The sequence below is a fragment of the Palaemon carinicauda genome, chromosome 1 (assembly GCF_036898095.1).
Source record: "Palaemon carinicauda isolate YSFRI2023 chromosome 1, ASM3689809v2, whole genome shotgun sequence".
NCBI lineage: Eukaryota > Metazoa > Arthropoda > Malacostraca > Decapoda > Palaemonidae > Palaemon > Palaemon carinicauda.
The window spans coordinates 209,786,595-209,800,069 of record NC_090725.1 but is presented as its reverse complement, the minus strand read 5'-3'; the positions used below and the strand labels follow the sequence as shown (position 1 = coordinate 209,800,069).

The 13,475-nt window shown below is 35.5% G+C and overlaps 1 protein-coding gene across 2 annotated transcripts in view; it reads right to left on the bottom strand.

The window, feature by feature from the left end:
- LOC137644025 (uncharacterized) overlaps positions 1-13,475 on the bottom strand; it is a 204,235-nt gene that overhangs the window by 12,081 nt on the left and 178,679 nt on the right. For both annotated transcript variants that reach the window (XM_068376912.1, XM_068376922.1), the window contains one exon: positions 117-2,648. In XM_068376912.1, coding sequence (XP_068233013.1) covers positions 117-2,028 — 1,912 coding nt within the window. In that variant the 5' untranslated portion in view covers positions 2,029-2,648. The remainder of the gene's footprint in view (positions 1-116; positions 2,649-13,475) is intronic.

Here is a 13,475-nt window from a genome sequence, read left to right as displayed (position 1 = left end):
AATCAAATTGATAAAATACTAACTTCCATGAATGTAATCAAGTATTTAGAGCAACAATGCAAATTTTCTCTCATTGGTTTGACTTAGAATGATGCACGACAACATATATTACTTACCTATAGAATGCATTCTTGGCCTACTTTTCGGCAATTTCCAGTTACAGCTCTTTGAAAGAAACTCGATTAAGTTCCATCTGGCAGCCTTAACATCCTTGTCTGTTTCCTTATTGAGAACTTGTGAATAATCGACAGTTGATTCCTTATCACCAATAACATCATTATTGAGTCCTCTAGGTGTAACAGATTTTTCAATAAATGTAGATGTGGACATCGCATTCATTCCCTGGTCATACACGAACAAGTGCTGGTTGTTGATCTCTTTGTTGCTCTTCTTGAAAGTGAATTTTAGTTTGTATCCTGACACAGAAGATGAGCCATCATGTAATTTCTGTTTCCCCTTACGACAACTAGGAGGATTAGGCAATGCAGCCACATTCAGGTTAACCATGGCAGATAGGCTGGTTGTGCTGACTTGGCGGGAGAGAGAGGAGTGATTCTGTGTCAACTGGAGGGCTGACTTCACTTGGCGCACAGAATGGTCTCGTGTGTAGGAACTGTATTTCCTTAGAGTTCTGAAGGAGAAGAATAACATAGTAATCACAGGCAAGCCCAGAACAACCAGTGTTACACCTAATGGTACAGCATGTTTAAGATACACTTTGTAATCAGCTGTAGCTATTTTGCTCTCATTATTGATAATATGGACATCAAGGGGTGAAGTGTCATAATTGATGCATAACTCATGCTGTTTTTGTGGTCTGTAAATGAAGTGCAGTGAGGGGACGAGAAGTCCACAACACCAAGAAAATATCAGGGCTGCTGAAACTTTATGAGATGTGACTAAAGAACGATAATGAGTCCTTGTGAGCAAGAGATAGCGATCCAGGCTCATCAGGGACAAAGTGTATAGAGAAATAATCATATTGGATGCTGCAAAGAATCCACTGATCTGAGTGAATACATCTGAAACACCCCATAAACAATTGGGAACATGTCTGAATAGTTGGCTTTCTTTAAGGTTGGCATAATAAGGAAAGCGTTCATGGGGGACTTCTGTCAATCCGACCCACTGATTATAGGCTGCATGACCACAAACTACAATGCCTATGATGAAATCCGTTGCTGCTAAAGACAACCTAAGATAATATTTAGGCTTGTGAAACTGGGGACACAGAATTATGACTACCATTATGGTAAAGCTCATGACCACAATACAAATGGAAACCAGGATCATAAAAATAAGCACGGTGCTTTCGGCAGCCAGGCAATGCCCAGGCATACAGTCAGAAGCAGACATCTCAAAAACAGAATGGTTTGTGGCACAGATGAAGTCACTGGAACACATTGGCCATGAATGGTGCAACACCACCATTCGGCTGATGTTTAGAAAACACTTATGATCTTCCTCGGCAATGTAACCGAGTTCAATGGTGTGATATATTCCTCCCAGGTGTTGACGTGTCGCACTCCTTTGGACATGGTGACACCACAATTCAGCACAGTGCTGTATACCAAGAGAAACTGCACGCTGAAAGCCCTCTTGGACTAATGGTGAAGTGTTAAGGTTAGGACATTCCTTCCACAACTCACCACTGGTTTTATTCGCCTCTTCTGTACCTTCAAGTCTGTCTTTCATATTTTCTTTAACCTGAGGGAGTCTGACATCTAAAGAGCTGCAATCACACAAACTGCTCTCATTTCTTAGAGCAGGAATGTGACCTTCATTCTTCCCTGCTGATGTCTTAAATAGGTGCAATTCTCCCTGCTTTTCAAGAGATTCCTTTTCTGTTAGACTATAAATAACTTCCGTAGTAGTAAAAGGTACCTGAGTTTGAATAACTGGTAATCCTGAAAGTCCAACCTTGTTGAGTTGTGTCATGGAATTATAGTCATCTTTCTGGGCACTTTGTAATCCAACAAGTATACTTATTAAAACCATAAAACTACACCATCTATGACAATGACACATGACTTTTCTCTTACTTTATTATTTTTTTTCGAGCGAATTTAATTATTTTGAGTATCTTACACCCAGCTACATATTTTAGGTTGAGAAAATACACAAATTATATTCAGCAGAATAACGACAGTAGTTTATCCTTTATTTGATCACGTCATCTTTAGGACTTTTCAGTGAATTTTTACCGTTTGAAATTTTCCAAATGTATATTTAGGAGGACTTCTTTTATTCAAAATATACACATCTATACGGAATTTCAACGTTCACATAATCTTTTATAATTGAAACTGAAGAAAGTTTTATGCCTTAGACTTTGTAAAAGAACTTGACTATTTCTCTTCCGCCTCAAAGTGATAAGTCATGTTTGTATATTCCATCTGAGTTTTAAATTTGCCTTCAATTCTTCCAATAACTTTCACTGGTTTTATTGAGTTAGCCTACTTGCACTTGGTTTCACTATAGCTTTCCTTGTTTTTTCACAGGATTTTGTTACTTTATCAAGCTTTATGTAGCGAATGCTTTATATGTCTCTTTTCACGTCTTATTCATTTCTAGTTTTTTTTCTTTATTTGCCTAGCTTGTGTTTTCTTGTAGCTCCTTTATCTACCTGTCAGTATTTCCCGAGTCACCTGAAAAAACAAAACAGAATTAATTAGTGTAATTACTAAGATGTTTTAAGCAGTCTAGTTACATTCGGAATATCATAAAGCGGATTCCTGTTTGTCGGTGAAAATATAGGAAAACAAAAGAGATTACGAACTTCTAACGAAAATTGAAAAGGGCATAAGTCAGAAGCATGACATTCATTCTCTTATCAGACTTATTAATCTCCTGTAAGACACTTATCTCAAATCTGTTCCTCAAGAAATCAATTTTGTATACTATACAGCCCTTGAAATTCTCTCTCCTGTACCTGTTTTTCTTAGTATCTACATCCTTCCTTTTCATGAAAGACAAAAGCCTGTCTTCTCCTTAGGGTCTTTACTTCCTCTTTTTTTGGCTCCCTTCTTCTTTCACAAAGTTTTGGGAAACAGCAAACCAGAAAAAAAGTAGAACTTATAGTTTGCTGGATAACTTAATCAGCCACTCTCTACAACAGTGGTTCCCAACCTTCTTCCAGTGGGGACCCCATTTTACCTTCACCATACTTGTTACGACCCCAATCACATATCAAGGCTATGTTCTTATTTTTTTTTAAATAAAAAGATATAACTGATTAAGGTATACTTTTTATCATTGAATAACAAAAACCAAAAAATGCTTTTATATATCATATACTATTATAATTTCTTTAAATAACAAACACTGCATAATAGAATGTTATGGATATAAGTAACACAAGCATTATCTTGATAATAAAGAGTGATGTTCTTCGTATGATGGTTGAAACTGGTTTTCCATCGCCAGTATCTCAATCCGCTGTGATGTTTTCGATACAGCACAACGTAGTTCATCTTCAGCATGGAGATTGATTCTCAGCTTCGACTTTATTAAAAGTAAAGATGAAAAGGTCACTTCACACATATGTCGAAGAAGAGGGCATAACATTTTAAGCATACCTTCAGCCAAATTTGGATATCGACGTAACTGCTTTATCCAAAACTGAATCTGTTAGGGAATCAAAGTTAGCTTTGGCACTGTCAGATCTAATTTGATCAATAAATTCCTATTGATATCTTTCAGGAACATTTTAAATTTTTGCATCAAATGGTTTATTTGAGGTAAGGTATTGGATAACTGAGGCTTTTCTGGGAAATATTGGCTACATTCCTCTTTAAGGTCTCCAAAATGTAGGATCAGTAAACTTTGAAAACTGTGTTTGTATGGAATATCAGTATCATTTTCTTCAACAAATGCATTTAATGTGGGAAACATGTACAACTTACTCTTTCATCCTTTACTCCCAAAGATCCAGCTTAATTTGGAAGGCATTTAGTTTTTCTACAAAATCAAGAATGGCGGAATTTTCCTGAAGTGGAAGATTAAGGGAATTCAAAATTGTGAAAAAAAAATCTACTAAGTATGCAGTGTTTGGCCAATTATTCATATCACCTAAGAAACTTGAAAGTTCTGCTCTTCCTCGCCGAGATAAGAATTCTCTCACTTCAGTATTCAACTAAAAAATATCTGCAAGAGATTGCCTTTTGATAGCTACCTTACTTCACTTTGCAACCGAACTTCATGCTTAGAATCCGTTTTTTATGACATACTTTAGCAAACAAGCAGTTGTTCAATGCATTTGACTTTATAAAGTTAACTGCTTTAACAACTGATTGTATAAGTTTTCAAATCTTTGGCAATGTTTTTGCAGAAAATACTTGACGATGTATCATGCAATGAATTCCAACAGCTTCTGGAGAAATATTCTTTACTTTCTGTTGAAACCCAGATCTACAACCTAGCATAGAAGGTGCACCATTAGTACACATACCACCGACATTTTCCCACATCAATCCTTGCTTTTTAAGAAATGATCCTATTTTTTCCATATATCACAGCTTTAGTTGTTTCTAATGGTCTGCAAGAAAGAAATTCATCCTTAAAATCACCATTATTTATATATCGCACATATACTAATAACTGAGGAAGATTCCCTACATATGTTGATTCGTCAACTTTTAATGTGAACAGATCAAATGGGGATGTACAGTATGATTAGAAAGCGTTATAATTTCCGAGGATTTGCCTCCCTTATCTTCGAATATGTCATGAGCGATGTCTTTGGCAAAAGGTAAAATTAATTCCCCACCAATGACATGCTTTTTTGTAAAGCAGATTTACTTTGTCTTTGGGAATTTCCATCTCTGTCAAGACGAGATTTCTTTTAGATCCACAGGCTTATTCTTGAAAAAACACCGGGCTTTCTTTGCTGAATTTTGCATTTTTTCTCTAAATGATGTCTTCACTTATCCTGCGTCATTGATTCTTCTGAGAGCACTTCACTGCACATCATAAATTGAGTTTTTTTTTTTTTTGCTGACATAAAGCAGGTATAACCGATGTTAATGTAGTCCTCCATATATTTCTGCTTTCCTTTGTTGTTTGTCATTGCAATAATTGCAACAACCTATTGTAAAATTAAACGAGAGAGAGAGAGAGAGAGAGAGAGAGAGAGAGAGAGAGAGAGAGAGAGAGAGAGAGATATTAAAATCAGTTAATTAAGACTTGCTAATGATAACTATGATAACAGTAGGTAAAAGTATCTCTCTGATGGCTCGTTCATAGTATGAGGTAACAATGATAAGAATAAAATGAATAGGTACAACTTAGGACGAATATTGTTTATGGGATCAGCTTTGCCCCTCCTAGATGTATGTATCATGCTGTTCACTCTAATGTTGCTCCATTTAACACCATATCAAAAAGGCAACATGACAGTTATCAACATGGAAATTAGCAGGAACAGTAAAAATATATTCTATTTCAATTCCTGAAATTTTCATTTGAATATGTGAATTATTATAGGAACAATGTATATAGTAGAATTTTTTTTAGATATTTCTAGCATTTGGGTTGACACCCCTCTCGAGGATGTTACCATGTTTTGGTCAATCTTTTTCAAGGTTTCACCCCCTGAGTGTCAACAGCTTTAAGAGTGTCCCCAGTATTAAATCATATAACTATCGAGGTAGAAAGAAACTTTTTTTTTTAATATAACTCTCAGGGTGTCACTCACTTTTAGGGTGTCACCTTGGGCAGACACCCCTTTTACTGCACCCCTTATGTCTTATTTTGCATTTTTATGATTACATATATGCATATTTATACATAAAAGTATATTTCTGTGCTCGAATACAAAGTTTGATTTACATATTCATATAGTAAGGCAAAATTGGTCAGTTTTCAAAACCATGGTCAGGCAAAACTGGACAGGCAAACTTCTCACTTTTTTTCTTAGCGCGGCAAAATTGGACAATCTTGGATTACGGACACAAAAATTTATGTAAGTCTATAATTTTTTCTAGAATATTTATATTGATAGGGACCACAAATTGTCATAGTTTTCCCAGCTGAGCGTTGGCGCTTAACGGAGATACAGACGTGTCCAAAATTGCCTCACTGTCCAAAATGGCCTCACCTCTGAGTTATTCTTTTATTACTGTAATACGAGAATTTTTAATTCTTTGATGATTATGAAACAAGCCATTTTTATAGATGAGACCTCCCTCTCTTGAAAATATGTTTGGTATTTGGTCATATAAATTAATATAGATATTGTACAAAGGTTACTAAAAAGGTGTCCAAAATTGCCTCACCGTACTCAAGGTCTATATATACCGTGACCGTACTATACAAATTATACCCGTTAAACGAAAGCAATAACCATTAACTCGTGATATCTAATATAAAAGAAGAAGAAGAAGAAGAAGAAGAAGAAGAAAGAGCTATGCAAAAAAAAAAAAAAAAAAAAAAACATTAAGACGCATTTGTAAAAAGTAAATAACGCACCCGCCACCCCCCCCCCCCCACCCCCGAAAAAAAAACACCTATGATTATGGAGGAAGTTGGCAGTTCAGTGCTATAAGCATTGTTCTGGAGAGTAAGTATTAGAAACAAAAGGAGAAAGACTGCATAAACAGGAAAGAAAGAAAAATAATTTGAATAAAAATCGAAGTGGTGAAAAATCGTCTGACAAAGAAGAAAAGAGCGTTACATGATACTGCAATTTTGAAATGGAGAGAGAGAGAGAGAGAGAGAGAGAGAGAGAGAGAGAGAGAGAGAGAGAGAGAGAGAGAGAGAGAGTCTAAGGGGCTGGTAAAAGTGGCAGCTACAATGGTTTTGTATAGCTGAGAGAGAGAGAGAGAGAGAGAGAGTCTCAGGGGCTGGTAAAAGTGGCAGCTACAATTGTTTTGTATAGGAGAGAGAGAGAGAGAGAGAGAGAGAGAGAGAGAGAGATTCGCGTGACATGTACGAGACAGGTGAGAGGCCCAAATTTATTATTTACTTTGCCCCACAGTGAAAGGTACGTTCCACTTAAAAGGGGAGATAAGGAGAGAAAACATAGGGGCAAGAAGACACAAGAAAATGAGTATTGTGTACATTGAGCGTTCTTCTTATGGATATATTTCGTCCTTTCAATATGCAAAATGGTATACCAATAACATTCACACTGCACTATAAACAAAAAGAACTTTCTAGTATTCCACATATTTTATTATCCCAGGCTAAACTCTACCCATCATTATTCCAGGCAATCTTAGCAATTCTGTGGCCTTACAAACCATGGTGTCACCTTGGTTAATTTTCCCCTTGAAAAAAAAAATCAATCTATTCATTTCCTTGGACCGTTTCTCTCATTCAGATAAAACGTACACACCATGACCATTCGTTTAACTACACAATCACCACCTTAATGCAATATCTGGCTTGTAATCATATCAATTCATATTTTATACAATATATATAGTATACCCTGGTGAAAGGGTTTGCGTATAGCCATGATCAGCAAAGATTTTCCAACTAATGTTATAGCTTAGATTATAATAATAATAATAATAATAATAATAATAATAATAATAATAATAATAATAATAATAATAATGATTGAAAAAAAAATACCCGTAAATTAATTATGATTAAATGCTACATATAAGTCTATATATATAAATAAATATATATATACACACATATATATATATATATACATATATATATATATATTTATATATATATATATATATATATATATATAAAGAGAGAGAGAGAGAGAGAGAGAGAGAGAGAGAGAGAGAGAGAGAGAGAGAGAGAGAGAGAGAGAGAGAGAGAGAGATTAATAAATCATTGTCTTTCGTCTTCCTATCCAAGCATTGATCGATTTCCAACCGTTCTAACTCAAATTCATAAATCAAATCACGTAGTTTATTATTATTATTATTATTATTATTATTATTATTATTATTATTATTATTCTTATTATTATTATTATTATTATTATTATTATTATTATTATTATGAGTTATTAGGGCCTATTGAAACCAGAGAAAAAGATAATTTTTTCGCGAGTCCTAAACGGTTTCGGAAGAAAATCTTCGTCGATCTCCAAATGGCTTCAGAAGAAATAGCCGTAGACTTAGCATAGAGTTCTAAATGACTCAAGAACGGAATCTTCCCGGAGCAGTAGATCAAATCACGATTCATTATTATTATCTATCATTTATTATTATTATTATTATTATTATTATTATTATTATTATTATTTTTTTTTTTTTTAATTAAGAATTAATAATTAATAATTAATAATTATTAATAATTAATAATTATTAATAATTAATAATTATTAATAATTAATTACTAATAATTAATAATTAATAATTAAAAATTAATTAATAATTAATTATAAACATTAATTATTAATTATTAATTATTAATAAATTATTAATCTTTAATTATTGATTATTATTATTATTATTATTATTATTATTATTATTATTATTATTATTATTATTAATTATTATTATTATCATCAGTATTATTATCATTAATAATATGAGTTATTAGGGCCTATTGAAACCAGAGAAAAAGAGAATTTTTCGCGAATTCTAAATAGCTTCGGAAGAAAATCGTGGTTCTCCAAATGGATTCAGAAGAAATTACCATAGACTTAGCATGGAATTCTGAATGATTCCAGATGCGAATCTGAACGACTTCGAAAGAAAACCCTGAATCTCCAAATGTCTTCAGAAGATATAGCCGTAGACTTAGCATAGAGTTCTGAATGTGTCCAGAACGGAATCTTCACGGAGCTGTAAATTAAATCACGTAATTTATTATTATCATTTATTATCATCAATTATCATTTATCATCATCAATTATCATTTATCATCTTCAATTATCATTTATCATCAATCATTATTATTATTATAATTAGTAGTAGTAGTAGTAGTAGTAGTAGTAGTAGTAGTAGTAGTAGTAGGGCCTATTGAAACCAGAGAAAAAAGGAGAATTTTTCATGAGTCCTAAACGGCTTCGGGAGAAAATCTTCGTGCATCTCCAAAAGGATTCAGAAGAAATTTCCATAGACTTAGCATGGAATTCTGAATGATTCCAGAAATCTCTGAACGATTTCGGAAGAAAATCGTCCTGAATCTCTCTCCAAATGACTTCAGAAGAAATAGCCGTAGACTTAGCATAGAGTTCTGAGTGACTCCAGAACGGAATCTTCCCGGGACAGTTCTGAACGGCTTCGCCCCGGATTCCAAAAGACTTCTGAAGACCTGATCTCTCTCTCTTTTTTTTTTTTTTTTTTTTTAAACATACCTTGCAACACCTCACGATCTGTATGCACTGTAGCTATGGAAGTTTACGCAGTGAACATTAGGAAGATGATTTCACTTTACTCACAGAGCTCGCGTTCTGGCGGAAGTTCTGAACGGCTTCGCCCCGGATTCCAAAAGACTTTTGAAGACCTGATCTCTCTCTCTCTTTTTTTTTTTTTTTTTTTTTTTTTTCTTTTTTTAACATACCTTGCAACACCTCACGATCTGTATGCACTGTAGCTATGGAAGTTTACGCAGTGAACATTAGGAAGATGATTTCACTTTACTCACAGAGCTCGCGTTCTGGCGGAACAGGTAACTGACTGAGAATTTTGTTACAGCTACAGGATGAACTGGAGGCTATTCGGAACACCTTCATCTACGGCTCCACCCCGGATTCCAAAAGACTTCTGAAGACCTGATCTCTCTCTCTCTCTCTTTTTTTTTTTTAACATACCTTGCAACACCTCACGATCTGTATGCGCTGTAGCTATGGAAGTTTACACAGTGAACATTAGGAAGATGATTTCACTTTACTCACAGAGCTCGCGTTCTGGCGGAACATGTAACTGACTGTGAGAATTTTGTTACAGCTACATGATGAACTGGAGGCTATTCGGAACACCTTCATCTACGGATAGTTTGGATAGGTGCTGCCGAATTTGGCGAGCTTTGAACATCATAATGTAAGCGCCTTGAAGGATAATTTGCTTGCGGTTTAGCGACGATGTTCTATAATTGGAGTGCATTAGCGCAAAGCGGTGAGCGACGTGTGTTTCTTCAAAATTCGGCATTGAAGATAGAATATATTAGGACGACATTGGTAAATATATTGTGTAGCTCTTCGTTGACTTTAGTATGATGGCATATAGTGTATACCGAGAAATCAATGGCATTCATGTCTTTACCCATCGCATTTATAGGTAAAGACATGAAAGCCATCAATTTCTCCGAGGAATCTGACGAACTGAGGACAAACAGCTCTGAAATGTCTCTTGAAATCACGATAGCGACAGGCGAACTAAGCAAAAAAGATCATAAAAACTATAAAAGACAGAAGAGAATAGAGAAGAAAAGCCTTTATAAGAAGTATAAAAAAATATCCTTTAATTATAGAGGTAAGTCACCTAAAAACTAAGGTCAAATACCCTCTACTATTAGCTGTTAGTCGCCTTAAAACAGAGGTCTAAAAGAGCCTCTAGTGCTAGAAATAAAGCACCCAAAAATAAAGGTCAAAGAGCTTTTAATGTTAGAGGTTATGGGGATTAAAATAAAGGTCAAAGAAACTCTAATGCTAGAATATAGAACCTCAAAATAGAGGTCAAAGAACCTCTAATGCTAAAAGTAAGGAGCCTTAAAATAGAGGTCATAGAGCCTCTAATGCTAAAAGTAAGGAGCCTCAAAATAGAGGTAAAAGACCCTCTAATGCTAGAAGTAGGAAGCCTCAAAATAGAGGTTAAAAAGCTTCTAATGCTCAAAGTAAGGAGCCTCATAGTAGAGGTCAAAGAGGCTCTAATGCTAAAAGTAAGGAGCCTCCATATAGAGGTAAAACAGCCTCTAATGCTAGAAGTAAGGAACCTCAAAATAGAGGTAAAAAAACACTCTAATGCTTAAAGTAAGGAGCCTCAAAATAGAGGTCAAAGACCCTCTAATGCTAAAAGTAAGGAGCCTCAAAATAGAGGTCAAAGAACATCTAATACTAAAAGTAAGGAGCCCCAAAAAAGAGGTCAAAGACCCTCTAATGCTAAAAGTAAGAAGCCTCAAAATAGAGGTTAAAGAGCCTCTAATGCTAAAAGTAAGGGGCCTCAAAACAGAGGTCAAACAGCCTCTAATGCTAAAAGTAAGGAGCCTCAAAATAGATGTCAAAGAGCCTCTAATGATAAAAGTAAGGAGCCTCAAAATAGAGGTCAAACAGCCTCTAATGCTAAACGTAAGAAGCCTCAAAATAGAGGTCAAAGACCTTCGAATGCTAAACGTAAGAAGCCTCGAAATAGAGGTTAAAGAACTTCTAATGCTCAAAGTAAGGAGCCTCAAAATAGAGGTCAAACAGCCTCTAATGCTAAAAGTAAGGAGCCTCAAAATAGATGTCAAAGAACCTCTAATACTAAAAGTAAGGAGCCTCAAAACAGAGGTCAAAGACCCTCTAATGCTAAAAATAAGAAGCCTCAAAATAGAGGTTAAAGAGCCTCTAATGCTCCAAGTAAGGAGCCTCAAAGTAGAGGTCAAAGAGGCTCTAATGCTAAAAGTAAGGAGCCACCATATAGAGGTAAAACAGCCCCTAATGCTAAAAGTAAGGAGCCTCAAAATAGAGGTAAAAAAACAATCTAATGCTCAAAGTAAGGAGCCTCAAAATACAGGTCAAAGACCCTCTAATGCTAAAAGTAAGGAGCCTCAAAATAGAGGTCAAAGAAAATCTAATACCAAAATTAAGGAGCCCCAAAAAAGAGGTCAAAGACCCTCTAATGCTAAACGTGTTTAAAGAAGCCTCAAAATAGAGGTTAAAGAGCCTCTAATGCTCAAAGTAAGGAGCCTCAAAACAGAGGTCAAACAGCCTCTAATACTAAAAGTAAGGAGCCTCAAAATAGAGATCAAAGACCCTCTAATGCTAAAAGTAAGGAGCCTCAAAATAGAGGTGAAACAGCCTCTAATGCTAAACGTAAGAAGCCTCAAAATAGAGGTCAAAGAGCCTCGAATGTTAAACGTAAGAAGCCTCAAAATAGAGGTTAAAGAACCTCTAATGCTCGAAGTAAGGAGCCACAAAATAGAGGTCAAACAGCCTCTAATGCTAAAAGTAAGGAGCCTCAAAGTAGAGGTCAAAGACCCTCTAATGCTAAAAGCAAGGAGCCTCAAAATAGAGGTCAAACAGCCTCTAATGCTAAAAGTAAGGAGCCTCAAAATAGAGGTAAAAAAGCCTCTAATGCTTAAATTATGGAGCCTAAAAATAGAGGTGAAAGAGCCTCTAATTCTAAAAGTAAGGAGCCTCTAAATATAGGTCAAAGAGCCTCTAATGCTCAAAGTAAGGAGCCTCAAAATAGAGGTGAAAGAACCTCTAATGCTAAACATAACAAGCCTCAAAATAGAGGTCAAAGACCCTCTAATGCTAAAAGTAAGGCATCTCAAAATAGAGGTCATAGAGCCTCTAATGATTAAAGTAAGTAGCCTAAAAAATAGAGGTCAAAGAGCCTCTAATGCTATAAGTATGGAGCCTCAAATTATAGGTCAAAACGACTCTAATGCTAAAAGTAAGGAGCCTTAAAATAGGAGGTCAAAGAGCCTCTAATACTAAATGTAAGGAGCCTCAAAATAGAGGTCAAAGAGAGTCAAATGCTAAAAGTGCGCAGTCTCAAAATAGAGGTCAAAGAACCTTTAATGCTCAAAGTAAGGAGCCTCAAAACAGAGGTCAAAGACCCTCTAATGCTAAACCAAGGAGCCTCAAAATAGAAGTCAAAGACCCTCCAATGCTAAAAGTAAGTAGCCTCAAAATAGAGGTCAAAGAGACTCTAATGCTAAAAGTAAGGAGCCTCACAGTAGAGGTCAAAGACCCTCTAATGCTAAAAGTAAGGAGCCTCAAAATAGAGGTCAAAGACTCTCTAATGCTAAACGTAAGGAGCCTCAAAATAGAGGTCAAATACCGTCAAATGCTAAAAGTAAGGAGCCTCAAAATAGAGGTCAAAGACCCTCTAATGATAAAAAGTAACAAGCCTACAAATCGAGGTCAAAGAGACTCTAATGCTGAAAGTGAGCAGTCTCAAAATAGAGGTCAAAGAGCCTCTAATGCTATAAGCAATGAGCCTCAAAATAGAGGTCAAAGACCCTTTAATGCTAAAAGTAAGGAGCCTCAAAACAGAGGTCCAAGAGACTCTATGGGTAAAAGTAAGGAGGCTCAAAATAAGGGTCAAAGACCCTCTAAAGGTAGAAGTAAGGAGCCTCAAAATAGTGGTCAAATACCCTCTAATGCTAAACGTAAAGAGCCTCAAAATAGAGGTCAAATACCCTCAAATGCTAAAAGTAAGGAGCCTCAAAATAGACGTCAAACAGCCTCTAATGCTAAAAGTAATGAGCCTCAAAATAGAGGTCAAAGAGACTCTAATGCTGAAAGTGAGCAGTCTCAAAATAGAGGTCAAATAGCCTCTAATGCTAAAAGTAATGAGCATCAAAATAGAGGTCAAAGACTCTGTAATGCTAAACGTAAGGAGCCT